At 37.3% G+C, this 15,690-nt stretch overlaps 3 protein-coding genes across 4 annotated transcripts; 2 read left to right on the top strand and 1 right to left on the bottom strand.

Moving 5' to 3' along the window:
• Positions 1 to 1,057: 1,057 nt before the first annotated feature.
• On the bottom strand, positions 1,058 to 4,067 carry LOC103446431 (uncharacterized). Its single transcript, XM_008385545.4, has 3 exons — positions 1,998 to 4,067; positions 1,754 to 1,844; positions 1,058 to 1,655 (listed from the first exon to the last, which is right to left on the bottom strand). Exons 1-3 carry the CDS (start codon positions 3,909 to 3,911, stop codon positions 1,459 to 1,461), a joined length of 2,202 nt encoding a protein of 733 aa, XP_008383767.1. The 5' UTR covers positions 3,912 to 4,067; the 3' UTR covers positions 1,058 to 1,458.
• A 3,963-nt stretch (positions 4,068 to 8,030) lies between these two features.
• LOC103446429 (E3 ubiquitin-protein ligase AIRP2-like) lies at positions 8,031 to 11,898 on the top strand. 2 transcript variants are annotated; one of them, XR_001791117.3, is made up of 6 exons: positions 8,051 to 8,352; positions 9,662 to 9,812; positions 9,907 to 9,973; positions 10,065 to 10,299; positions 11,024 to 11,696; positions 11,802 to 11,898. XR_001791117.3 is itself a non-coding variant. In XM_008385543.4 (5 exons), exons 1-5 carry the CDS (start codon positions 8,273 to 8,275, stop codon positions 11,232 to 11,234), a joined length of 744 nt encoding a protein of 247 aa, XP_008383765.1. In that variant the 5' UTR covers positions 8,031 to 8,272; the 3' UTR covers positions 11,235 to 11,796. The 2 variants fall into 2 exon arrangements, 1 of the variants encoding a protein (XP_008383765.1); XM_008385543.4 differs by lacking the exon at positions 11,802 to 11,898 and having other exon boundaries at positions 8,031 to 8,352; positions 11,024 to 11,796.
• Positions 11,899 to 13,576: 1,678 nt separating this feature from the next.
• LOC103446428 (sphingolipid delta(4)-desaturase DES1-like) lies at positions 13,577 to 15,616 on the top strand. Its single transcript, XM_008385542.4, has 2 exons — positions 13,577 to 13,803; positions 14,592 to 15,616. The coding sequence occupies exons 1-2, from the start codon at positions 13,636 to 13,638 to the stop codon at positions 15,408 to 15,410; spliced, it is 987 nt and encodes a 328-aa protein (XP_008383764.1). The 5' UTR covers positions 13,577 to 13,635; the 3' UTR covers positions 15,411 to 15,616.
• Positions 15,617 to 15,690: the final 74 nt, after the last annotated feature.

Raw genomic sequence — 15,690 nt, 5'->3', positions numbered from 1 at the left:
AGAACAACACGCGGACCAACTCTAAAGAATGATATTCCTCTTCACAATATTCGAACATCTCACTTACTAGTGAAGAGTTGGAATATCGCGAAGAGTTGGAATATCGCGAAGAGTTGGAATATCGCTACAACATATTGAGAACGATACACGGAAATTAAAGAATGATAGACAACGAAATGTATAATTTTGTGAACATCTCGCTTACTAGTGAAGAGTTGGAATATCGCTACAACATATTGAGAACGATACACGGAAATTAAAGAATGATAGACAACGAAATGTATAATTTTTCAGGTCGACAGACCAAGAGCCCACTCCAACAACACCGATATTATCCTCACTTAACCACCTGCACAATCCTCAGGTGTAGGGTTTTATCACAAAAAATCTCGATGTTAGTTAGAGAGGGGTATTTCTATTTAAATTGCTTTCCTTCTTCCCTCCTGGCCGATGTGGGACAATGGATGTTCCAACAGGGAACTATCTTATTCCACTATAGTAATCCAAATCAAGATAAGTAAAGGAAAATGGAATGGAAACGAACTTCATCGCATCAATATCAGATTCGAACATAGTTAATATATCCGGCTAATTGAATGCAAGATAGTTGGTTCTTGTTTGAATGAATGGCTGAGGAAGGAAAACACATTTGATAGGAGTTAATAAAATGGTGATGTTTTTAGCGGATGGGGTAGCAGTGCACCAAACGTTTCATAGTTCTTGTATTGCTTAGTCCATACCAAGTCAATCTAGCTTAATTCTCTAAAATAAGTCCAGTACAAGATAATCCATCATTAAAAAAAAGGGAGAATTAAAAGGGTAAGGGATTAAGATAAATCACCCAATGAATTTGTCATAATAATTTAACATCAAACTTATCATTCACAAGTGTGAATCTAAGACCTTGCATAGTGAGCCTGAAAACTCAATGTGATGCAATTAATCACACTCCTAAAGTTGTGGTAATAATTCTTCCAATGTTGTTACAGATGCCTTGATGTTTGCAATTGATAAAGAAAATAAGGATGACGATGTTTTTCTTCATGTGACACAGATGTTGATCTGACCACCTGATTAATCATTGTAAATTTACCATGCTCCTTCAAACTATTTTACGTAGAAAAAGTAACATCCTCACGATCACCCTATTACATACGTAATTTACCCTTTGGCCGCCAATTATGATTCATCTCTATTTTACATAGAAAAAGTAACATCCTCACGATCAACCTATTACATACGTAATTTACCCTTCGGCCGCCAATTATGATTCATCTCCAATGTGATAAACTTTCTTCCATCTGCTCTTGTCCATCACTTTTTTTCTTCTTATTATCTATATACAAATATATCAAAGAAGCAACGTCTGCATCATTTCGCGCACGGAGAGCCTACAGGGACACAATTTGGAAAACGAAATGGAGAAACCAATGCAACAACGTATTGTTTCAGGTTTAGTTAAGAGTAAAGTCGCCTACTACCAAGCTCCGACACACACGATGATAAGGCTTCTCTCACGTGGACATTGTTCGAATCCATCTCGAGTGCATCTTCATACAGCCTCTTTGCCTGCTGTAGTAACTTCACCTTCTCTTTACCATTGCTAGGCCGTAGGCGGGATCTTTGCTGCAGTGCCACACCCCATCGAAGTAGAGCTGCAATTACAGGTTTTCGAAATCCAAATAGAATCAAATATCTTATAACTATCTACCGAAAAATTATGAGGATGAGGATGGGGAGACCAGAAACATACCATCTGGTGCATAAACATTTCCCTTTGACATCATGGCATTGAACTTATCAATTGCAGCCAAGAACAGTTCGTCAGCATCAAAAGCTGCTTCCTGAAATCCACAGAAGAAGGGGTTTAAAGCCTAATTCAACTGACGATAATCTGGCTTACTCAACTGAGCAATTTTAAATAGTTCCTCAACCCTCATTGATGAACAAGTCTTTTTCAAGATAAATGAAAAAAAAAATTGTTGACAAGTTCTTACCGGCCCAATATCTGAAATCAACTGTGCACGGAAGGTGAGAGCAAGACCCCAATTATATAGGGTTCTCATATCATTCCCGTCAATTGATAACGCCATTCTATACCTTCTGCCTGCTTCCACAAGAAGTTCCTCACACTCTTCACACACATTAATGAGGAGTGATGCAATGTCATCTTTACTGGTGACTTTATCCTGAATTCTAATCCATTTCTCAACAGATAAGGGGTCACTTCTCGAAAGGTGCATTCTCAACTCGCGACTAATCCTTAATTTTAATTCTCCATGAAGAAGGCAAGTGTTGCCCAACTGGCCCACTGCCAGCAAACTCACGGGCTTCATAGATATGGCTTTGGACAGTAACTTGGCTGACCTGTACAATACTATTTCTGCACGCTCTTCATTGTGTCCGACCCTTACAAATTCCTTGGCTTGTTTTAGAAGATCATTAGCTTCCGTAACATACCTATCAAACAATATATCATCCGAAACCAACGAAGATGAAAGGGAAGGTAGTTCACTCTCATGTCCAGACAGGTGATCAGCCAAATGAGAATCGTCATTGCGATTTACATGCTCTTCTCTACTATGAGACTCATAAGTTGCATTCACATTTTTTCCCCTGATATTAGAAGGTCTGTAAACCCCATTAGATTGCTTCAGCATTTGTTCTTGTACAAAGGAAGCTTTATTGTCCATCTGTTTCGTTCTGACACCGAAATCTACAGAATCAAGTAGACTTTCAGGGGATTCCCACGTTTCAGTGTGATTATTATGATCCATCTTCAAAGACACGTGACCGTTGCTCGCGAATTGCAATCCATTATTCTGGTAATTAAACTCTTTTCCAGCTGTAGATCTGTTAGGACCCCCATCCACCTCCTCTGAACTCAAAGTATTATTTTCTAAAGCAACTTTGATTCTTCCATTTCCAGCCTCATCCATACCAGACTCGTTAAACACTTCTTGAGAATGAACAGAACCGAGAACCACTCCTTTAACATAAGGCACTGGATCATTCCCTCGAGCTTGATCGTCCATCACTTTCTCCGTAGTCTCTCGCTTAACATTGTTTTTCACTCTACCAGACTTCGAATCAGCCAATTTGTCTTTGAACAAACCTCCGATGTACTGGAACAACTCGTATCCAATCCCAACGGGCTCTTTCTTTCTTTTACTCGCCTTTTTGCTCTCGGCTAACTCAGCACTGAACTTGCCCAAATTTTTAACAGACTCATCAGTAACATTCCTAGCATTCGACACCAACACACTAATACTTTCAATGACCTTTACATATCTTTCCAAATCATTAACTGTAATTTCTCTGGAATCAATAGCTTTCTGTATATCATACTTCAAATTACCAACTTCAACATGGAAATCGTCGAAAATTTCCACCAATTTCCTCAATTTATCAGAATTAGCAATTAAATTTTCTTCCTTTCCCCTTCTCTTATCTCCAATTAAGCTCACTTCACCAACACCTTCACTACGAACAAATCCAAATGAAAACCCAACCGCGAAAACTAAAATCGAAGCTGGAAACACAACAACAGAAGAAACCCTAACCCTAGAAATGGCGAAAGCACACACAAGGCCTAACAGAAACACGAAAGCATGCTTTTGATCGTCGATTCCGATAGAATTCAGAAATTGACGAAACTGATCGGACTCACCAGAGGGACCCGGGTCGCCGGCGAGTCTGAAGTCGTCCCACCCGCCGTAAGAGTCAGAAGCACACTGAGCTCTGACGGATGAGAATCGGACGGTTCCGGGATTGCAAGACCATTTTCTGCGAGAAATGTGAAGAAAGTTCTGGTTTTCCCGAGAAGGCGACGGAAAATGGAAGATGAAAGCCAACGGCGAGGATTGGGGATTCGAAGAGTTGACGGTGAAGTGGGAAATTAGGGTTTTCATTGGGAATTGCGAGGAGGGGGAGGGACTGTACGGCCGCGCTGCTATCTTTCACGGCAACAACGGCTGAGCTTCTTCAGCTCTCGCAGTCCTGAGACGAGTGGGTGCACGGTAAATTGATGCACTTGAAATTATATGGGCATTTTGTGAATATACAGATGGTGGTGGGTACTTTTGTCATTTCGGTACTCTTAGTTTTAGTTTCTCACGACTTTGTTCATTTCATTGGCATTTGGCTTTTGGCTCTCCGACTAGTAATTATGTCGCTTTTCTTTTTAGGGAATAACGAAACCAGACACAATGATCTATTATTTTTCGCTTTATGTTTTTGATACAATATTTTATAATATTCGTACTAAAATTAACGTTTAAGTGTGAGATGACAGATAATCCATAAAGAGTCTTATTTTAACTGTCTTTTTATCATTTCTTATTAGACCAAATTTTAGTTAGTATGGTGTCTTAAACTTGAATGGATGTGGTTTTTTTTTTTCAAAAGATAAATGCTAAGGAGACTCTCTATGGACTCTCTACCACCTCGAGAAATGTTAAGGAGACTCAAAAATGAGACTCTCCGACTCTTTGCCACTTCGTATTTTTTGCACAACATTTTATAATGTTGATGTGGATGTAAATTTCTTCCTCCTTGATCTTGAACAAAATTGCACCTACAAAATAATTAACATCTTAGGTTAAGGCCAAGAGCCTTACGCGCCCACGATGAATGGGAGGGCTTTGGCCGAAGAATCTCCGATGCCAAAGTTAGAATTTAGAGATAAAAGTGTTTGAGAATTCTATAGAATTTTAGCAAGAGTTGGAAGTGTGTTTTGGAAAAAATATGAGCCTTTTTATAGGAGAATGGGAATAATTGACTAGTTAATTTAGCAAATAGAATTATTGCCAAATTAACTAGCTAATTAATATGATAAAATAAGTAAATATGATGAGATCAACAAGGGTGGCCGGCCCTTTGGGATTTTTGGGTATATTATGTGGTTAATTGGGTGACTTAATTGACATTTAATGGATTAATTAGGTAATTAATCCATTAATTAGCCAATTAACATATTTTTGGAATGAATCTTTTGAAGGTTATGTAATGATAGCTAATTGATTAGCTAAAAGAGGGAAAAAAAGATGTAAGAAATATATGGAATGAAGTAGGTTTTGAACTGTTACCTATTTTGGACATTTCTGACTTGGTTGTGGATGATTGCCCGTTACTCGCGTGTAGAAATCTTGATACACCTTAAGGGTATTTTTGTCTTCTTCATCCGAAAATCCACGTGTCGCATTGTGATTATTTTTGGCTCCACAGTTGGCACGTAAATTAACATTAAATTCTAAAATAGTAGAGAGTTTATAAAAATTTTCATTTTAAGAGAGTCTTCTTAGAATTTTTCTTTTCGAAAATGTGAATGATTTTTAACAAAAACGACGTTCCAAATCTAAAAGCAATGATTGTCTTTCCATGGATTTCATAAGCCGAAGTTAACGGGGAATGATTTCCCAACAACCAAATTAAAACTTGAATTGGCAGCAATGATGCTAATTATGTTATCATCTATTAAGATCCAAATTGATCCATCTTCGTTTTGTTGGAACTTGGAACATAGATCATTGCAACAAGTTTTCTTATATCTAGTATTAAAGATTTTACAGCTGCCGAGTAATTGAAAAGAATTTAAGTCTCGTCTATTATTTGTTGTGTGAAAATGTTAAATTGAAATGACTGAACAATATGAATTAATAATTCACAATAAAATGAGTTATCTAATTCATCCTTATACACATGTTACAAATTATATCTTATTTATCGTTTCCAATCCAATTTTATCTCTAATGTCCAATCCTATTCAATACACCAAACAAACCCTCGATAAAAAGAGAAATGGAGCTTATACATAACGAATCAATACACAATACTTGCAAAAGGAATACTAATTTGACTAACGTAAAGATATTGGACGAGAACAAAAAATTGGATTCTCTCCATTTCAAATTCTCTTCTCTCATCTCTTTTCTCACTTTTCTCTTTGTCTTTTCTCTTTATAAAGAAGTCAGCATAAAATGTTGACATGACTTAATCGTGATTATTCAAATAAGAGGAGACTAAAAGAAATAATAAAACTTTAAAGGGAACTTGAACGAAAAACTATATTTTTACACTCAAAATTTAATCCTGGTACTATTTACTTTACCATTTATTTTGTCTTTTTCGTTAAAACTCAAAGTTTTCAAGTTATTTTCATTAGTTTTTCTAACTTTAAATGAAAGAGAATCTTACTCTGAAAAGAGAGAGGCACAAAAAATCATAAGAAATCTGATGTAATGACAAACTCAACCGTTAGCACACAAATGGGTAATACGAAGGCTATGATATAGAAGATGATCACCAAACCTAAACTTGCTTTATTCATGTATGTATATATCCGTTGCCAAACTTTTTGTTTTGGTGTCTAATTGCGCTCAATCTCAATCTTCTCCCAAACCACAAATTTGGAACATGACGTGGAAAACACACATGCACCTATCATAATATGGCAAGTCTTATCATTACAAATAATTAATAGTAATAGTAAATACATTAAATAAAGTTGAAAGATGATGCATGTAGTCTGATATTATTGTAAATCAAAACTTTTCCTCCCCTCAATTATGGTTTCGAATTCCCATCTCTCCTCTTAATAATAACAAAAAATTTCACGAAAAAAAAATTATAAAAGAGACTAGGTTAGGTGGATTATATTTGTAATCGATATTGATCACCCGTATTTGTTAATGAGATTGCATTAAGCACCCCCTAAAGCTTGAGTTGACAGAGCAAAGACTCAATCACAATGAATGAGTAGAGAAATACGACTAAAGTCTAACCTTAAATATTGTTAGGTTTAAAACTCATATATAGTTTGAAAAATACATAAGCGTAACTACATTGACTAGACTCCATTTATCCACTTTAATTGAACCATTTACATGTAGGCTAGATTAATTTAATGTATAAAGTCTCAAATCCTCTGAAGTTTGGATATTTATGAACGGAAAAATTGTTAGTATATATTTTACATAACGAGATAGTTTTAATGCGACTATCACATTATAATTGTATCACGTGACGTTACAATTCTATAATAACATATTTCTTTATTATTAACAACCATATATATTTGCTATTTAGTACTATGGTATAGTGATATTTCCTTTTATTTGTAAGTAAGAGGTCTTAGATTCGATTATCGCTAAAGGTGAAGTTGAACCACATTATTACTAGCTCATTACGAGGCTTAGCCCACTCCCCACCCCCAGTGTATATAATATCGTTTGTTAAAAAAAAAACCCAAATATTATTTAATAAAGGCTAGGAACATGAAAACTTTGAGTTTTAACGATAAACACAAAATAAATGGTAAAATGAATAGTATCATAATTGACTTTTTAGTGTAAAAATGTGATTTTTCGTTAAAGTGAACAGTACCGGGAGCTTTTCGTTAAAGTTCCTGCTAGGAACATAACGTTTCAACTTGTAGTATAATATTTGTTATACTAAACCGTGTTCTCAGCATATTGAAATTTTTTTCATATGTGAGACCCTTGTATTACAAATTGTTAGCATGTGTTTCGATTTTGTTTCTCTAAACAATATCTCTCGAATCACACAGTAACAACACATGACAATGTTACAATTATATTGAAAATTTCACATAATTTTACCAACCCCAAGAAGTTAAAAAAGAAAAAAAGAAAGGAAAAGGATAAAAATAAGAAAGGGTAATTTTGAAAATAGATGGAAGTGGGAGGGGCAAAAGTAGAGGAGATGGCGGGTGTAACGATCATCGCATGGGTGCGTGGAGGGAAAGCTGACGAGTAGAAAGGGAAGGGGAAAAGTGGCAGACAAAGCCCAAAGGGAGTGGACATAACACCCGTGAAAATTTCGACGCTATTCCTTTTTTTAAAATTATTTTATTTCTTTTCATAAAAATTAAATTATATATAATTATTGTACGTAAATGTTATTGGCACTCCAAAAATCTTATTCTAGAAAGTTTGAAGTTTAGAATGAGATTTTTAGAGTCCTAATAACAATTCTTTTTTTTATTACGATTGCTTTTAAATAAATATTTTGAGTTGGGCGGACACGTGTCGAGGCGCGGTCTCGTCTTCGTTTTCAAGAACACCATAGAAGTAACACGAAGGCTGAGGCGACTGCAAAAGAAAAGGGAGGGAGAGGGAGGGGGAGAGAGAAGGCGAGGGTTTTTGGGAAAAAAATTAGGGTTCTTCTTGGAGGGGCTGATTGAGCATTTCTCTATCTCTTTGGGTTTGTAATTATTTCAATTTAAAAAAAAAGAATTCGAAAATTTTTGGAGATGTACATAGCTTCTATGCGAAAGTCGTTCAAGGACTCTCTGAAAGTTCTTGAAGCTGATATTCAGCATGCAAATACTCTGTAAGTAATCGTCTCTCTGTTTTTTTTAATGGGTTTTTCTAGTTTTGATGTTTTCTTCTGAAAAATTGCTTTTATTTAATTATAATTATTATTATTTTTTTTTTTGGGTAATATTGTTCTTGAATTCGAATGTTAAAGGTTTAAACTTTAACTCCGTTTTTATTCGTATTTCATGTTGGAAATGTAAGATTTTTTACCTTTCAGTTTGTTTATTTTGATTTATTTACTTTTTGGTCGTCAATTTATTTATGTTTTAGTTACTAAACTGCTTAAAGATCAAATTTTTGCCCTGTTTAGTTAATTTTTTTTTTCTGGAAACAATGGCAGAATCACAAAGCTTTAATTTTTTCTGTTTTTAATAAAAAAATCAGTTTCTTCTCTTTCATTTGTAATTTCTGGGTCTCTTTCATAAAAATAAATAAATAGTTGACAATTAGTTTGCACTGACAACATGATTCTGGGAAAGCAATTGTTTAAGTAGATATTTATTTGTGCATTATCCTTATCCTGATGAATTGTGAGTGAGCATTAGCAGCCGAACCAAAATTGTCAGCGATTGAATAAGTTCACGTGGCCAATGGGTTCCACCTGGTTGCTGGTTGCTACTGCTGCTGCTTTTAATTATTTGTGCATTATTATTGGAATGTAATGTTTAGTGTCATTGTTTTGAATGCTATATATATATGCTTGTTACTGTACGATCGTTTTAATGTGTGCAGTTTTTCGTGTTTTATGTTGTTTTGAGAACTTGGATGGTTACACTGGCAAATAGATAAAGGTCATACCCAGTGCACAAGGCTCCTGCTTTACGCAGGGTCTGGGAGAGGTGAATGTCGGCTAGCCTTACCCCCATTTATGGAGAGGCTGCTCCCAAGTACACTGGCAAATAGATGATTTGTGAAAAACGTGCTTAATCATCATTCTTAATAGAATGCTGCAATGATAAGCTTGATTCAAAAGATGGTTTTATCGATAGAGACTAGTTGGATTGGTATCATTTAGGCCTAATTGGATTATTAGTCCCATGGTGATAGGATAGTTGGAAGATAGTTCTTGTGCTAAAAAAACTAGGATTTAAGTCCTAGTGGTGAAGTCTGTTAGGATTTATGTCCAAAACTGAAAATTCCGTCAAATTTTTGTTAATGATTAGCACGTGAGTTATTTTCCAACTAGCCTATCACCACGGAGACTATTAATCCAATTAAGCCTATCTTTTATGACTTGATAAATTCTGTGATCTTGGTAGTTTAATCTGATAATTAGTTTTCTGTTTCTATTTGAATTCCTTATGTGGAAATATGAGGTGCAGGGCCTCAGATTTTCCGAGGGAGTATGATGGTGCTTGTGTTCAGATGAGAATGTCATACAGTCCAGCCGCTCATCTCTTCCTTTTTCTGGTGCAATGGACTGACTGCAACCTTGCAGGAGCCCTTGGGCTGTTAAGAATTCTAATTTACAAGGTTAAAGCTTGTAGCTTATGATTAGCTTCTGTTTCTTTGAGTTGGATTCCAATCAGGGATGTGGGCAACCGTCTCATTTTTGCTTATGCTACAGGTTTATGTGGATGGCTCAACCACCATGTCTACCAAGGAAAGGAAAGCAAGCATCAGAGAGTTCTATGGTAAACTTTTGATTTCACAACTTTTACTTGATGGTTCTTTTTGAGCCAGTAAAGGGTTTATATTCCTACTGATGCCTCATTTTGTCGGCAGCTGTTATTTATCCCTCTTTATTGCAACTTCAAGGAGGTGTCACCGATAGTGAAGATAAAAGGCAGAAGGCAGTGTGCCTGGAAAGGTATTGCAAAAGAGATGATGAGGAAAGTCGACAGTGTTCAGATATCGACATTGAAAGAGAAGAGGAATGCGGTATATGCATGGAGACAAATAGTAAAATTGTATTGCCCAACTGCAACCATGTTTTGTGCCTGAAATGTTACCGTGATTGGTACTCTCTCTCTCTGTGACCTTATTTAAACATTAAAGTTCTCCTGCTCCTCTATATTTCTGGGAATTTTTTTGGGAATGTTTTCAATCTTGCTCATAAATTATGTTGCTTTGAGTATCAAAAGTTGATAAGACTCTGAGCCCTACATTTAGATTAAAAAGGGGTGTGAATGTGCTAAGACTAATGAAACTAAGTGTTCCCAATCTTAAAACGTATGTGATGCAATACATGGGTAACTTTGCCCAAATTTAAAATGCACTTTGAGCTACGGCATCATGAGCATAGTGGTATTAAGTTATGGTAATTGGAAATTTAACGTAGGAATGATTGTAATGTCGACTTGCGGCTTCTTGGTTCAGTAGATAGGTTGCAGAAGCATCTCCCCAACTATTGTCCTGTGGGTGTGGGATAAGAACTTTTCTAGACCTCTCACTGTTGCTCCATACTTCGTTGTGTGTTAAGACTCACTTACACCCAACATGGTTGTTTTGTTGGCAATTGAATCGAGAAAGAATGAGAAACCTTGTACCACGGGTTTGCCATTAAAAGTTGAGCCGGTTGTCGTCGCCTAAATCCTAAACTCTATATGGTGTATTTTCTATGGTTCTAGCTTGTACTCTTAATTTGATTTGTTCGCTGACCAGATAAGTTTTTCTTTTTTCTGGTTCATTTCTCTGTATACATGAACATGAGTGAGACTAACGCTCAGTTGACATATTTGCAGGCGTTCAAGATCTCAGTCGTGCCCTTTCTGTCGTGACAATCTTAAAAGAGTGAACTCAGGCGATCTCTGGGTCTACACCGACAGCAGGGACATAATTGACATGGAAACAGTGATGACGGAGAATCTCAGGAGGCTTTTCACGTATATAGATAAGTTGCCTCTTATTACACCGGATAACCCTTTTGACTCGTATGATTCCCACCTAAGGTGATCAATGCGGTCCAAAACCAGTCCCCCGTGGCAATTTAATGGACTGGTTTCCTTTCTTTTGATTACATAAGGACCGAAAATTCATTCGGCGGGTGTAAGATCTTCCCACTTCTGTTCGGAAGACCCAGCCTGAGTTATTGTAGGCTGGCTGGTGAAGTTGAGGAGTTTATAAATTGTGTGGGGTAAATTTGTACATGCTTGTACAGCTTTGAAGTTGGCTTAGTTTTTTACATACAAGTCCTCTCCTTGTTTCGAATTGAGTGGTATGGACGGAGGAACGGATGGAGGAACTGTTCGGAAGCGGGCAGAGATGGAAGAACACAATGTGGTGAGAATTTCGAGTTGATGAGAATACTGAGTTCATGTTTCTTCGTACCAAGTTGCGACCGATACACCCAACACTTCGAAGATGGATGGGCGTCAACTGTGTTTATTGTTCCTGAAATAATGGACAACTGAACTGGTAAGTAGACTGTTGTTTTACTGGGCGCGCATGGGCCTATTGTTCTCATCATTTTGTTTGTTAGCATATATTCATTAGTGCATGCTTTGAAACAACTAAATGCAGTTTAAGCCGTGTTTGTCGCTCTTTTGGAAAAGCGTCTATTTTCAAGGGGCATTTCGATTTCAAATAAGAATCTTGTGCTTCGATAAGCGTTTATGAATTGAAGGGTTTATAGGACACATGGGTGGGACCCTTCTGCCAACCTGGCTAGTATGAGTGATTGACCATGTGTGAGGTTATATGAGGCCATTTCTAATCGAAGGGTTTAGAGGGTATAGAGGGTATAGAGGCTAGAGGGTTGAAAATAGTTCAAAAATCGTCTTCAACCGATGATCATGGTGAAGGGCTTGTGGGTTTCATGGACAAAAAAAGGGCTAAAGGGCCAACGGGCCGGCTAGCCCAAATTCTTTTTTTATTTTTATTTATTTTTGTTCTTTTCCATTTGCCCAGCCCACTTTAGGGTTTAGGGCTTAGGCTTTTCTTTAGTCTCAGCTCATTTTTTGTTTTTTATGCCTAGACCACTTTTGTTTTTTGGACTTATTTTTTTAATTTCTAATTTTTTTCCTACATTATTTCTCAATATTTTTCACTATTTCATACTATCTTATTTTATTATATTTCAATTCTTCACATTTCATACTATAGCCTTTTGGCCTTCGATTGGAGACGATTTTTTGTGACAGGGTTAAAACAAGTCCTATGATCCTTTGCCCTTCGGTTGGAGATGGTAAGAAATATGGTCTTGCACTGTTCATTAAAATATTAATTTTTTGAAGGGCCAGAGGGTTAAAACGGACCCTCTGGCCAGCTTTCAGTTGAAGATGGCCTGAGAGGCATTCGAAATGGACGCTTGTGGGACCCTTATGCCAGCTTGGCTAGTATGAGTGATTGACCATGTATGATGCTATTTGGGGGGGGGGGGGGAGAAGGATTTATAGGGCACATTGACAAGGATTTAGATCCTCTTTGGATCTCACGGATCATAGTAATCTGGACTATTCAATTTGAATTCTACAATTTCCATTAGTTCATCTCATTGGTTCAGTTCACACATAATCTCTCTCTCTCTCTCTCTCTCTCTCTCTCTCTCCAATACCCATAACTCTCTTTATTGTACAATCTAATGTGAGCTTCGGAGTGTAAGATCCGAAGAGAATCTGAATCCAATGTATACCGCCAAAAAAATTTGGACGAGGCCACCTTGCAAACTGTAAGCAGCCAATACAATATCGCAGTAGGTGTCTGCGTAGACTTTCACTAGCGGGCACATCAACAGCTGCGTAATTGAAGTAATAAATCAAACGACATGCTAATAACTGTTAACATAATGCCATGCCGATCAATAATTCAACGTTAAATAGTTAGACATGCGACATGATCAACTTCTTAGTTATACAACAACTTCAATACAAGAAGTACTAGTTAGGTACTGAAGTGCTTTTATAAAAATTGGGTACAAAAAAAAAGTTGAGCTCAAAAAGATGTCTGGTAATCATTTAAAAATAAGCTTATTTTCACAGTTTTTAATGAAAAAACTGAAAATTTAAAACAGCAAAATCAGTTTTTTTTTTTTTTCAAAGAAAAACAATACCAAACCAACTATTAACATAAGTGGCTTTTGGTGTCCTTGTCATGGACAAAGGTAAAAACATATAACTAAAAGCCTCAAAAGGTGAGAGGGACACAATCACTTTTCGGTTGGCAAACAAGTCCACATACCAAAGAATATCTGGGATCCCATAATTTTAGCCACTCCCATTTCACGGCTTTGCCAAATTTGAACAAAGTCCAGCAATTTACCCAATTAATTCTAATAATTTTAAATAAATTGAAAACAGCTCACATTCAAAGAGAATCAGAGAGAGAGAGAGAGAGAGAGAGGAGGAGGAGGAGAGAGATGGGAAGAGGGGGTGAGAGAGAGGCAGCAGAAGAGGAGGGAGCGATGGCTACAGACTTCTTCTGGTCCTACACGGATGAGCCTCACGCTTCCAGGCGCCGTCAGATCCTCTCTCAGTACCCTCAGATTAAGGAGCTCTTTGGTCCCGACCCCTGGGCTTTCCTCAAGGTATATCCCTCCACACTTTGTCTTTCCAGAAATTCAGTCCGCCATTTTTGTTGGGTTTTCTGTGTTTTGCCTGTTTCTGCTTGTTTTTTTCATTGGTTTTTAGATCTGTGACAATGCGGGTGATTCCAAGAACTTGGTTTGAATGTGATTTTGATTCGTTTCTGCAATTGGGTATCGAAAGCTTTCCTCTTTTCGGAATTTTGTTGCGAAATTTGGATGCTAAGCATCTTTGTGTTGTCCAAAACCTTCATATGAGAGTTGAGTTTTGACTTTTGAGTCCCCAGATCCATTTTTCACCTGTTATTGTTTATTTCAAGTATGTAGAACTGCACTGCTTTCTCAGATGTTAGTTTTCGGAGCGAAATATCGTGATTTAAGATGTTTTGAACAATTGGGCATATGCTATTGGGGATTTATATTGTTGTGAATGTGCTTCCTCACTTGATATATCATTCATACTTTTTCGTGTGAATCGAATCTTAGAATGAAAGAACAACCTTAATCAAAGACATTACAATTCGATCTTTGAGAACATAGTTTAACCTATTAGTTTGTGGAGCTCTGCAATTAGTGATGATGACTCGTGTAATGTGTTGCTATTGCTAATGTACTAGTTCTAGTTTGGTCTTTCGAATTCAGTTTCTAGAACCTAATTCAACTTGTCAATTTGCGGATTTTGTCTTGAGTATTGTTAGTTGTCTCGTTTGAGATGAACCGAAACTTACATGTTTTGATCAGCTGTATTATATTTTCGAGTGATGACCTTGTATTGAATCATGGTGCTGCAGATTACGGTGGTTGTGTTACTTCAGCTCGGGACTGCTACAGCCCTCCACAATGCAGGCTGGCTGAAGATACTAGCGATAGCCTACTTTTTTGGCTCGTTTCTCAACCACAACCTCTTCTTGGCCATCCATGAGCTCAGTCACAATCTCGCCTTCTCGACCCCAGTCTACAACCGTTGGCTCGGTATTTTTGCTAACCTCCCGATTGGTGTTCCCATGTCCGTCACCTTTCAAAAATATCACCTTGAGCACCACCGCTTCCAGGGAGTAGACGGCATTGATATGGACATCCCAAGCAAGGTTGAGGCTCATGTGGTGACAAATGTGGTCGCGAAATCCATTTGGGTTCTCCTTCAACTCTTCTTCTATGCCCTTCGTCCTGTGTTTCTCAAACCGAAACCCCCTGGTTACTGGGAGTTCCTCAACCTCTTCATTCAGGTAGCCCTCGATGTTGCAATGGTCTACTTTTGCGGCTGGAAATCTTTTGCTTACTTGATCCTCTCTACATTTGTCGGCGGTGGGATGCACCCAATGGCGGGTCACTTCATTTCGGAGCACTATGTCTTCAACCCTGATCAAGAGACGTATTCTTACTATGGCCCTCTCAATCTCCTAGCTTGGCACGTAGGCTACCACAACGAGCACCATGATTTCCCCAGAATTCCCGGGAGCAAGCTTCATAAGGTGAAGGACATTGCACCGGAATACTACGAGGGTTTGGAGTCGTATAAATCTTGGAGCCAAGTGATCTACATGTACATAGCGGATCGAACAGTTGGACCGTTCAGTCGAATGAAGAGAAAGGCAACAAAATCTGAATAGGTTCTCTCTTCTGCAACAATTTGTTCCATTTTTTTGTATCCTTTCCTGGTTCATTAATTAGACTGATGAAAAGGAAGTTATTTATTCATTAATTAGCAATTGGAAAAGACATTTTGTTTAAGCTATGAACCCTAGTTATATATACGTAAACTGAGTTCAGTGTTTTCTTTAGTATTTATTCAAAAGATGGAAAGAGATTTGAGGTATGCTACAGTCTCGTGTGGGCCATTTACGCTAGCAAAAATCTAGATATTATTGAACCAAAAGAAGTAAACCGAAG

Source organism: Malus domestica, chromosome 10 (genome assembly GCF_042453785.1).
Source record: "Malus domestica chromosome 10, GDT2T_hap1".
Taxonomy (NCBI): domain Eukaryota; kingdom Viridiplantae; phylum Streptophyta; class Magnoliopsida; order Rosales; family Rosaceae; genus Malus; species Malus domestica.
This window is presented reverse-complemented; position numbering and strand designations above follow the sequence as displayed.